Genomic DNA, 12,904 nt, shown 5'->3' with positions numbered 1-12,904 from the left:
TAGTTAGTTGAAAAGTTTGAACCAACTTCAAAAACTAAAACTAGGCTGGAACTAGCATCACTTCTTTGTGTCTCAATCGACAAAGAAGCATCCAGAACTGGTTCACAGTGACACCAGTGATTTGCTGGTATTTAACTAAGAACCTTGTCAGGGACATCATGACTGATGAGGTCAATCAGTTAGTATCTAAAACTTTGTTAAAAGCAGAGCTAGAGTAGCATGTATTCTGTCAATATTAAATAAATAAACCAGAGCTTCACTAAGGATGTGAAGGTGCAGGAGTCTGCCGCATAATGCGGTAAAAGTTCAATTAAAAAAAAAAAAAAGATTTGTGATAAGGTTATGCAAAGGACAGTACAATGAGCATCAAGCATCACTGATAGTTGACGAGACATGTTAGCACTTGCTAAAGGCTAATCAATCAATCAAATTTTATTCATACAGTGCAGTGGTTCTCAATCTTTATCTGTGGGGCCCCCCTTTGGAGGATGAAAATTCTCCAGGCCCCCCTCAACCCCAACAACATTGTAACAGTGGTGCAGTTATAACTTTTATTGAAAGAAACATCAATATTGTAACAATACTTTTTGCTTTTCCTTGAATAATTTGTTGTACAAATGAAAAATAACTTTTTTGCTTGAATAATACAAATAAACTCAACAAGTCTGCTCCCTAAGATAATATTTTTCCAAATAAAAATAGGAAATGCGCAATTATCTTACAACTATGACAATAAAGTTACTTGTTTTTTAGAACAACAAACACATTTTGGTCACAAAGATAAACATTTTAACAATATCAGTGGCTGCAGTGAGCCCATTTATGTTGCACATCTCAGAACATTAAAGTGCAAATTGTGCAAAAACAGAAACATTGCACATTTTTCTTTTTCAGTCCAATCCTTGTCCATTCTCTAAACCTAAACTCTTTGTCTAGTCACAGATCACCATGGCAGTAAATTTGTTTGTTGTACATCCCTAAAATGAGTTCAGTGTGCTCCAACGCTAAAACATTAGTTTCACCTGCTATGGAAAAAAAAACACCCAGGAGTGATCCCATGCCCCCCTGGCTAGCCCACCCCACAGTTTGAGAAACACTGATATAGTGCCACATCAGAACTTATCAAACCAAAAGTCATCTCATGACACTTTACATCTAGAGCTGATCTAAAGCAGACGCTCATTAAGCCACAATTCAGACACCCACCAGAATCCTGCAGGACCAAACACTTGGTGACAGTGGAAGGAAAAGCTTCCTTTTAATGTTCAGAGCTGTTTAACACTAGTTAACGTTGGCATGTTTCTTCTAATGTCACCACTGACTCACAGACAAACAGCCCAGTATGATGAGCATTATGAAGTAGTTCTATTTCTGCTGGGAAAGTAAACTGGGTCCAAGAAGGTTTTCAAGATGACCCAGTTCCAGCCGAACCAGGCTGGTGTTGGTGGAAAAAGGCATCAGACAAAGGTTCTCATCTGACTGAAATCAAGATTATAGAATAATGTTTAAGCAAAATTTAAATGTTTATATATTTTATCTCAAATTGCATCTGAACAAAATATTAAAATACATTAATTTAATATTTAACTCATACTTAATTTAAAAAGAAAACTTCCATATGTCAAATTACTGATCACTACAAACTGAGTGCGATGGACTTGTGCTCCTTTCAGGTTCAACTCTGGCTCTGCAGACGATGCTTGTTAACGTCAATCTCTTTAAACCCAAGAACCATTTCTTTCTTTAAACCCAGTTTGATTTCTTGGTTGGTTGGTTTTTGGGACTTGGCTCCCTGTAATGAACCACACAGAGGCCCCCTTCCCCCCCAAGAGGTCTGAAACATTTCTGGCTGCCGTAGTGCACCTGCTTTACTCACCTGAGATCAGATTACATTGTTCTCACTAATTAAAGTGAGTAGAAGATGCTCTAGAGTGTAATGCTATTTTCTAGAAATGGTCATTCTGCATACCCAGTGAATACGTTAAAATAAAGACGCTGAGCTCTTAAACAGCTACACTTAAGTCTCCAACTCAAGCAACATTTCAATGAGTATGTGACAAATAAAATAAAAATAAATAGTAGCTAATACCAGGAATTCTGTCTTTTTTTTTTTTTTTGTCCAACTTTCTTGAAGACTATTCACCCATTCTTTTCAAATTTGACACACATTTTCTTTACTACCAGGTGACATACAGTCCACAGTTTAATGGCTTTTTGGATTTTTTTTTTTTTGAAAATTTTAACTCAGAAAATTTGTCCAACCAATTTCTCGCAGGTCAGACTATTCACGCAATTCATCAGACAAAGTGGGATCAGATTGAAAGTTAAGACTTGGGCAGAATAATGTTTTGTCATGGTTTGACTGAACTACCCAAAAAGGACATGAATTTAGCTTAATCTAGTTTACAATTATCTGTTATTTAAAATTCAGCATTAATCCCTGACTAGGAAGGGATTAATGTGAGCAGGAGGGGTGGGAGTATTACTAGGCTCCGCCTACTTTTTCACTTGATAAACAAGTTATAGGGAAGAGGATGTATGAGCAAAATGACAGATGGAAAATCCAAATTAAATGTCTCTGTGCCGTCCATATGCTTAGACATCAGAACTCTGATAGTTTCTACTTGGTTGTCCTCGTGGTTCGTGACCTCTGTGATGTATTGTCCACTTCCTGTCTTGTCCACAGGGTGAATGTCGGCTGTGGTCCAGCTGAGGAGCGGGTTCTCCTCACAGGTTTACATGCTGTGGCTGACATCTACTGTGAAAACTGTAAAACCACCCTGGGTTGGAAATATGTAAGTCCTTAAATCTCCCTAAACTTTGACTTTTAACCTGTGGATTCTTAGTGTGTTATTGGAGGGCATAACAAGACTTTATTACTTTTGTAAAAATGTTCAAATTTTTTATTTTTTTTTGTTATGTAGAAAATCAAGGTTAATGAAGTTACCATATTTGATTCCTTACCCAGAAGTGTCAAAAAAACAACAACAAAAAACCCAAAAACAATATATAGAAATACAAGGAAAACACATGTAAAGTGAAAGGAACATGTATTTTAGAACATTAGAACATCACTTTTGGAACATTAGACCAACATAAGTGCGGATCCAGACCCCTGTCCACATCCACATTATCCCTTTGAACATCATTACTTACATTAGTACCATTACTTCATGGTACCTAACAAAGCAGGTACACTCACTGTTCACGCAGAGGTGGACCTTACAGACCCTGTAGACCGCATTGGACCTGAGACTGTTGACTCACTATCCTCAGTAAGATTGCACTGATCCGATATTAGGATCGGATATTGGCCCTGAAATCAACATTTTAGCTGGATCGGGGATCAGTAAAGGCAACCGTTCCGTAAGACCGATCCTTCCCCTTTAAATTTTTGCGACATGGGCTACGTCATGCATGCCGTCAATCACGTTCTAAAAGTAACGTGACCGACCTGTATGTGGAGGACATGGTGGGTTATGTAGGTCTGTAGATAAAGCTCCCTTCACCTTATCATTAACTACCTGCTGCCCCCCAAAAAACAAATTTGCGACCGGGGGGGACAGTGTGGCAGATGATATATGAGACTATGTGCTAAGTGATTTATACTGTTGTGATGTACAACAGTAGTCGTCAATGCACGCACACATGCACGACGATGTCACTCACGACCCCCCCCCCATGTGCTCGCTCCCCCGGGAGAGTGTCCCCCCCCAGTTGAGAACCTCTGCTCTAAATCAACAATAGTATCGGATTGGTATCGGGTATCGACCGATACGCAAGGCCCCAGCATCGGTATCGGCATCAAAACTGAAAAAGTCGGATCGGTGCTCACTGTAACTGTTGCTGTCACTGTCTTGTAATGCATGCGGAAACTACCAAAAATAGTCACTTGCCCGATAAAGGGTTAATGGCTTTTGAGGCGTTGCCGTTTGCTGACTGGACTTCCAGTAGGATACGTTATTTTAACCCAGGTCAGGTGAACAAGGTTCCTCTCATCAAAGCATAGCGTGTTAAAGCCATCGGAACTTTTTTTTTTCTTTTGCTACAGGTTGGTATTTATGTTCATAGTCTGAGGACTCTGTGATCTCCTAGTGTGAAAGATAATTACAGTGCCGAAGGTTGGCAGCCAGACTGGTACCTCTGAGAGTTTACAGTGATTAAATGTCAGGCCATTTTGAAGAGGCTTGTCCTGGTAATTGTCTGAAGAGACTATAGAAGGGTGTAAAATAACTGAACAAAGTGTAAGATGGGGATTCACTTAAAGTCGCTCCTTCTGTGACAAAAACAAGGATTTTCACTGAGGCCCCATGAGCAAGACAAAGAAGAGCTGTTTTACAAGGCAAAGCAGACTGAGCAAATAATGAAAGGCACAGTCACTGTCGAGATTCTAATGAAGTTCAGACGAACCTGTGACGTACGAAGGAATCAGACAGCACACATGTACTGTCAAACTGCAAAGTGGATATTTGGAAAGGCAGGTTTGGTCATTTCAGGAAACTGGAGTTATTAAAAGCATTTGGTTTGTGTGTGCATCTGTTTAAAAAAATATTGTATTTCTCAGAATAATGAGGAATAAGTGGTTGGCCTGATACTTATTTTTAGAAAGGTTTGAGTAAAAATAACATCATTTTGTGCCTTTTTTATATGATGAATGCCTGTTTGGCAGTTATGTATTTTTCTGTCTGGAGTTTAAGCACCTGAAACTCTTACTTTTAAAAAAAAAACGTCTGTATTTTCTATGGTGTTCAGAGTTGGAACACTTTAGCCCCTTTTCCACTGCAGGAATTTTACCAGGAACTTTGAAAAACCTCAGAGCATTTCCACTGAAATTGCCTCGGGTAAAAAACAAAAAAACAAAAAAACAGGTACATATTTAGTAAGATGTTAATAGCATTAGCTCGGTGACAGATGTCCATCACTGTCACTTTTGGTTTGTGGAGCTGTGCAAGGCAGTGAATTATTTCAATTAATCAGATATTTGTTTTCGAATAGTGATTAAAAAAATGTGTTTATAGGAAAACAGAGACTACTGCTTAATCTGGAACGTCATGGGGTTTTAGATAACGCACATGAACAACTTCACAAGTAGTGCTTTTTGTCAATGGTCGCTTTTCCATCGGACATCTGCGCAAAACTTTACCGATATTTACTAAATGTCGAAAAAACAGAAGTGTGTAATGTAGGTTTTTCCATTAAGTCACAAATGCGATGATTTGTTTGTTTATTATCACGAGATGACACGAGAAGTCATTCCATAAACATGGCAACGAACGTAAATATGGTGTTGATTTACAGATATATTCATTATTATTGTTATATATTACCCTCCTGTCTCATATTAAATTAAAAAATGATCGGGTTTCCTGGTGTGTCCACACATACCGCAACATGTTTCTTCTTCTTCTTCACTTGTTGTAACATACGTCGACGTCTGTTTTTTTAATTCACCTGACTCTAGTTGCAAAAAAAAGGTTTTTCCATTGCAGTTTTGCACGATATACCATTTGCACTACGCCCAAAAAACCACCTCTTGCCAGCGCAAAAACTTTTAATCGAAAAACAAGAGTTTGGGCGAAATTGTCATTTTTCCATTCAGTAAATTTTTATGCGGAAGTTATATTTGCGCAATTTGAGGGTCAATGGAAAAGCGACTATTGTTGCTATTTATTGGTAGTATGTATGTGTGTGTTTATTTAAATTACATTCAACAAATCATTCCTTTGTTTTTGGCCTCTTTTAATTGCAGCCAAAAAGCATGCGTTCTGTTGTGACCCTCAACACATACACAGAAATAAAAACAGCGAATGATTGAACCCACGACTTTGGCTTGTCATTGGGTATTTTCTTTTCCTCGGGTACTGTTCTTAGATATTTATATTATTCATGTGTATTCATGGCTTAATTTGAGTGCATCTTAATAGTTTTTGCGTCTCTTCTTTTTTCCAGGAGCATGCGTTTGAGAGTAGTCAAAAGTACAAAGAGGGAAAATTCATCATCGAGCTGGCTCACATGATCAAGGACAACGGATGGGAGTGATGCCCTGTCTTCGTCTGACCTTGGAATGCTCTTTATTGAACTGCGTGGAGCGGCAACTATCACCCCCCCTCTTCCCCCTAACAGCCCCCCACCTTCTCCACCGTTCAGAAGAAAAAACCCTCCACCTCGGTGTCCTTCACGTGCACACACCCACCTGCTCATCACCTGAACAGAACTAATAATGACTACAACAAGGAGCAACTGTTGAAAACTCACTTCACGGGAGTCCTGTCGTTATTATGGTGATCGTGTGTTCTCCTTTTCAGCTATGGAGCTTTAGGGTTTGACCCCGCCCACTCACTGTCACCCCGCCCCCCCCTCACCAAACCACGCTTACAAATGATTGTGGTGATAATGGTGACCACTATGGGAAAGGAGACGGACTTCACTAAGAGGATATTTGTCTTTGTTTTCTTTATTTTGCCGGTCCAGCGACATGGACGACTTTGGTTCTGATAATGTTATTTGAACTAGTTTTAACTTTTGGGGTTTGGTAAGATTTCAGTTTGATGGCAGATGGATGTTACTGGTTAGCATTTTATTTTCCTGTCAAGTCTGTCATGTTGTTTTTTTGTTTGTGTCTGGCTTTTATCTCTGCCGATAGCTGAGCATGCTTTTCTTTGCTAATGTCCAAATGAGCAATCAGGGATGGGTGAGGAGCAGAGGGGAAAGGGACTTTATTAGAGTTACAAATATGTAGCAGCATTTTGCTTTTTTTTTTTTTTAAAGAAATGGTGAAGGATGGGATTGCAGTAGTGTGATATTTTATACCTGATACATTTTTCTGTATTTTTCTTTTTCTTTATCGTGAATTTTCTTTACTTCTTCCCCTTCTGGTACTGTTCAGCACCCAAAAAGCATTGAAAGCAGCAACTAGTATTTGTTTGACATAAATGGATATATATACATATATAAATACCTATACATAAATATACATATATAAATATATAGATATATAAATATTTGTAGTGTTTGGCTAAATGCGATTGTGGCTGGTCCCATTTTGCAGCAGTACCATAAGTGAAGACATGAAAAGGCGCAGAAATGGTTTCTAGACTGGGGAACCTGATATCAGTGTCCACGTCATAAAACATTATGGCAGATTGTATTATGTATTATTCCATTGTCTGGTAAAGAAACAATGAGAGACACAACTACATATGAATATCTAACACAAACTATGGCTACATATCCACAAATACTATGAAAAATGTTTGTAGTACATAGATATTGGAACATGGAATATATATATATATATATATATATATATATATATATATATATATATATATATATATATATTGCTGTCATGCACATATGTATATATGCATATGATGTGTGTATATATGCATTGCGTGTGTGTGGTCATGCATTACACAGTTGCATACTTGAACGACGCTACTTCATTTGCACTTTGTAGAGGCCTTTGATTCATTTCAGTTTGGAGGCAAAAAAAAGTTTGTGGATTCAGCATTTTAATGGCCTTTTCACAGATGGGTTGTTGGAGACAGAAGGAAAGTTTGAGCTGGACACTGAGGGGTTTTTTTTTTTTTTTTAGAACTGCATTGTGTAGCAGCTGTCTGTTAGATAATGTGGTTACATTTTGTTGCAAAGCTCATTGACGATGTTGGCTTGTCCTTTGTTTTTGTTGCTAAATCTAAGCCCTTCTGGACAGTAAACGGTAGTTTCCGATACTTCGCTGCTATGTGGTAGATACCCGGTCAGTTCTTCCCGCTCCTGTAGGTCTTTTGCACTTTATGCTTCTCTTACTCCGACTCTGGGCTTTGTGAACCAGCTCTTTGTGGACGTCACCAGTGATTTGCCTCTAAGCTGTATGAATCTTGTGCCTCTTCAAAACATGAACAGCCTCCCTTTTTTCTGTTGTGCAGTGCATAACTCCAAAAAAAGAAGAAAAAAAGAAAAAAAAAACCTTCATGTGAACCGATGTGTCTTCCCCCTTCTGGTTCAAAGAGGCCCTCAAAAATAACGTTCCTCACCAAATCCTTGTCGAACTCTGCCCTGTTTTTCTGGACAACAGAGACTTTTTCAAACCTGAATGATATACATAAACACATATTTTCTATTTTTCAAAAAACAGATGGACATTTAGTATATTATTTGTCAGAGTAAAAAAGAGGAAGCGGTGTGGAATATGCAGGACGCCCAGGGCTGGTTGTTTGACTTTTGATTGGATGGACATAAAGATAGCAGGAGGTTAAGGTGGGGGCAGGGTGGGAGGGGACAGATTTAAAAATCAGCAGTGATTGATTACTTTGCCGGCAAGGTCAGTCAGATCACACCACCTTTATCTTAAAACAATGACAATGCAAACCCTGAATAGTTAGCAGTGATACTTACTTGAAAACATAAACAGCTGAGATATTGGCCCGTGTTACACTTTTTGTACATAAAGTAACATATTTAAGGTTTTATACGTATTTCTACTGGGTTAGTTCTTTTACTTCCCCAACTTGAAGCACTTTTGTTCACTGTACCTCTGATGTGTGTGTTTGTATACATGTGTGTGTGCATGCACGCGTGGTCGTCTTCATGCGTGTTTGCATCCACATGCAGGTGAATGTTTAGTTTCTTTTCCACAGACAGTTTTATTTCTTGATTTCCCTCTCTTTCTTTTGAAGTGTTTTAGTTGTCCTGTTTTTCTTTCGCAGCTGTTTGGTTTCGCTGTCTCTCCCGGTGATCTGCAAGGCCAAGAGCCAGTGTTTTTCTTTTTTCTTTTTTTTCTTTTTTTTTTTTTTTTGTTGTTTTAGAGTGAGATATCCCCGTTAATGTTCTTTTGTTTGTTTTTTTTGTTAGCGTGTTTATTTAGCTTGTGTGGTGAGAGCCCATTGGAGGGCCCATGTTTAGGTCTCTGCTGAGCCATGTAGATGTTGAGGGCGAGCTGGAATCTCCCACCACGTCGCAGGGAGAGCCTTTACCAAGACCCTTTCACCACCACAGTCAGTCTGTCCTGTATAGAGGGCTTTCAGGTGATTAAACACATCCACTGGTGGCCAGAGCCAAGCTCACAAACTCTTAATACCGGCTGTAATTGTGTTTGGAGACTTATTTTCACCATCTCAGGCCAACATTTGACAATGTATACAGTATATTTCTTCGCTGGTCTTCACTGGAAAGTAGCGGTTACATCTCTAATACCCCTTTACCATCGAGGCAGTTCTGGGGCTGGTGCTTTATCTCCAACCAGTTCTTTGCGCCTTAACGGCCAAAGAACAAACTATCAGACCTGGAATACTGATTCCAGAGCAACACCAACACTTTGCTTTGTCTATTTCTATTTGTGTCTATTATTATATACGGTTCACGAGCCAGCCGTAACGTAATACTGGGGGCTCATCCGGGATCCAACAGGAAGCTTTCCAAAATTAAGCTTGATGTAACGATAGGTAACTGAGAACCACTTGCATAACAAGCTGGAGGCGGGGTTAAAATGATCAAACAGGTTAGCTAAGACTGTGACAGAGCTCAAGTAACGTCTACTGTTCCTGATCCAAATGAGCAAAGCAGCATGTTGATAATAGTCCACTATCTAGACCCTTTCTGGTGGTTCTGTGGCGTCTCTCTTGCTAGTTCTTACAAGGTGTGCACATAGTTCCAACTTCAGACCATCACTAGCACCAGCCCAGAACTGGCATCATGTTTGTTTTATGTGGAAATGGGGTAGAACTGATTTGATATTTTGCATTCAGACTAGTTATGCTTGTTGAACGGCAGGTTAACCAGAGTTCTGGAGCCGCATCCTTTGATGAATGCATTTCTTGAGAAAATGTGCTTTAGAAAGTCAAAGAAGGTATGCATTATTTCACAGGGTGCTAGAAATGCTGCCTTTTGTACCTCAGTTTGCACATTTCATCCTGTACTGGGCACCTGTCATTAAAAATGGAACCTAACAGCAGGAGGAACTCTGACTTTGGCTGATGTCGGTCTTAACTGGCTGCAGTGATAAAGACTCATGTAAGAGTTGGCCAGTTTCCACCACAACCATCAGGAGCCACATTTCAATCAAAACAACCTTTTCCAGAAATTACAAACCTATGGAGGACCAAAGTCTGGCATATTACTCCCCCAAAACATCGTCATGTTCAGAAATTACTTCTTCCTGATATTTGAAAAACTCTTTTGACCTGTTAGGACAGTATTTAAATTTTGACCTCCCTTTCCAAAAAGCTGAAGCAGTTCTTGATTTTCAACACTTTTTACTTTGGAGTTTACATAGTGACAAGTCCAGATGTTATCTGTATAATCACATCCAAAAACTAACATCTAAACAAAAGGGCTTGTTCGTGCTTCCGTAGATTTAATTTGCTAATCTTTGTAAGTTTAAACCAACATCCAACCATATGAATGAATGTTTTGCTACAACAGTTCCGGTGTTGTGCCAAAATCTAACCCTCCCTCCCTCCCTAACTTTACTGCCTCCACCATCGTCGTCATACAATTCGACCCCTTTCAAACTAAAAGTTGTCTCTATTCCAACATCCTAACCCTAACCAAGTCAAAACCTAATCATGTAGTGATGTACTCATGGGAAGAAGAAGCTGAAGAGGGTCAGAACCAAACGACACGTAGAGTGGAAATGTGACTGATGAACTACTTTTAAGCGTAATTTTAGGCTATTATTTGGCTAATTTTGACCTAAAGTTAATTTTTACTGTATATTCCACTGGTCTTTTACGGTTTGTAAAGTTTGGAAATATCGTATGACCTCAATGAACTTACCACGTACCTTCCGTCACTCAGTCAATCATTAATTCCTGGTAAACGTGCAACATTTCGTGGTTAACAGGTTTTCTTTCCATGTGGTGAACTCGACTGACTTTGACAGTCCCTAGACACCGAGTGCCAAATGCACCGTTTGTTTCAGTTGGTTTCAGCGTCATTTGAGAATCAGCTCATCTTTCAGGAGCTTTGACTGACTTTTTTTTTTTTTAATACAAGGAATGCATTCTTCAAAGGTTACAGCTCTGTTGTTTAACTCTCTTTTATGTGCCCAGCCTTCACTACTTGGTCGGAATAACATATTTGGCTGCCAACGCCAGCTGTTTGAGAATTTAAACAGGGTTGTAAAGACCAGCAACTGGTAGATAATTAGACAAAAATGACCTTATCACAGCCGACCAAAATGACCTAGAGAAGCTTTTTTTTTATTTATTTATTTATTTTTTTTTTTTTTTGCATTTCCCTTTACTTTTGCCAGTTGTTGAAGCAAGGGGGGCCTCTAAGATCGCACCACCAGTGGTTTCTGGGAGACTAGTTCCCCAACTGCAGACCCTCTATACTCTGTCTTCGATCAGTTGAATAATTAAAAAGCAGTTGCCAGTGTCCCCGTCGGTTTGTACCAAATAAGAACCAGGTTCTATTGAATGCATCAGTGTCATGTGTCGGGGCAGGAAGGAAGCCAGTGAATCATGATCCAGTGTCTCCTGGAGATTCAACTGCTCATACCAAAACTAAAGAGGAGGAGGAGGAGCTGGAATCCTGTCAACTGTGACATTGTCTTTCTCTAGAATGTTTTGATTCTCTGAACTTAACAGTGTCAAAGCAGCCTGGATGAAAAATGTAGATATTTGCTGCTGAAAACTGTTTACTTTTTATTGTTATTTTTGTTTTTTCGTGACACTGGCTACCTACTTTTTGAGCTGTTACTGTCAAGAAAACGTACCTGAAAGGATGTTGATCAAAGGCCAGATGGGTACACGGGGAAAAGACTGTACAAGTTCTTTTCTTATGACTGTTCAACGCAGTTTAAGGTCTAAAGCATGTTGTATTTATAATGGCTATATGTCGTGCCTGTTTTATTATTTTTTTTCCTAAATTTAAAACAAAAATATTATATGCTTTTTATTTGACTACATTGCTTTGCATTCTGTCTTAGTAAAACCATGTCACATGTCTGTTTTCACTCTAATGTAAACTATCAGATATCACAATAAATTTTCAGTGGCATTAAATTGTGAACTGTTTGAAGTCTTTTCTTTTCTGTATTAGTTTTTTTTTTTTTTTTTACATTTTTTCTTTTTTGATTGGTTTTCATTTGCCAACTGCTTAGCAAAAGACTGATTTCTAATATTAATATTTGCATGTCAAAGTCAGGTCATCTGTTCAATATGCAAAAAAAAGGGAAACAGAAGTGTGGACATTATTACCCATAGGTTGTTTACACTATAAAGTAAAAAATAAAAAGTAATGCCAGGAATTCCATCTGTCTGACATTTTTGTCCAACTAATTTCTCAAAGACTATTCACCCGATTCTTTTCAAATTTGACCCATATTTTCTTTGCCACCAGGATAGGAGCAGTGCACAGTTCAATGGCTGAATTGTTGTTTCTGGATTTTTTTTTTGCAATTTTTTCTTTCTTTTTTTTACTTTTTCCAACTGATTTCTTGAAGTCTGATGTGATCAGATTGAATCTTGGTCTTGGTTTGACTGAACTACCCAAAAAGGACATCATTTTAGTGTAATCTAGTTTACAATTATCTGTAACTTAAAATTTAACATTAATCCCTGACTCTCTTTAAGGCCATTGATCAGTAGAATCAAACCAGTGGATTCTTCATACGATCAGTTATGGTTTGGGACAGTTTAATCTTAAAGATAATCTGATATTTCTTGGAAAACATCGTAATGAACTAAACAAAGCTATCATTTGTATTCAGTGAATACGCCTTTGTTTTCCTGAACCAAAAAGCTTATGTTCTTACTGAATTTTTTATTTCTAAGGACAAATTTGGAACTGTAAATGACTGTTTTCCAGTCGAAACAGGTCAGACCCTTGTATCTGTGCAGTTTTTTTTAGTGTTTTTTGGCTGTTCTCCTTTTTTTTTTGTATATTAACCCATAAAGAC

At 38.4% G+C, this 12,904-nt stretch overlaps 1 protein-coding gene across 2 annotated transcripts in view; it reads left to right on the top strand.

Annotated features, from left to right (window-relative positions):
* Positions 1-12,015, top strand: part of ypel1 (yippee-like 1) — a 46,459-nt gene extending 34,444 nt beyond the window's left edge. For both annotated transcript variants that reach the window (XM_030143628.1, XM_030143627.1), the window contains exons 4-5: positions 2,687-2,795; positions 5,950-12,015. In XM_030143628.1, the coding sequence (XP_029999488.1) occupies positions 2,687-2,795; positions 5,950-6,039 (199 nt within the window). In that variant the 3' untranslated portion in view covers positions 6,040-12,015. The remainder of the gene's footprint in view (positions 1-2,686; positions 2,796-5,949) is intronic.
* Positions 12,016-12,904: the final 889 nt, after the last annotated feature.

This window comes from Sphaeramia orbicularis, chromosome 9, assembly GCF_902148855.1.
Source record: "Sphaeramia orbicularis chromosome 9, fSphaOr1.1, whole genome shotgun sequence".
NCBI classification, from domain to species: Eukaryota; Metazoa; Chordata; class Actinopteri; order Kurtiformes; family Apogonidae; genus Sphaeramia; species Sphaeramia orbicularis.
This window is presented reverse-complemented; position numbering and strand designations above follow the sequence as displayed.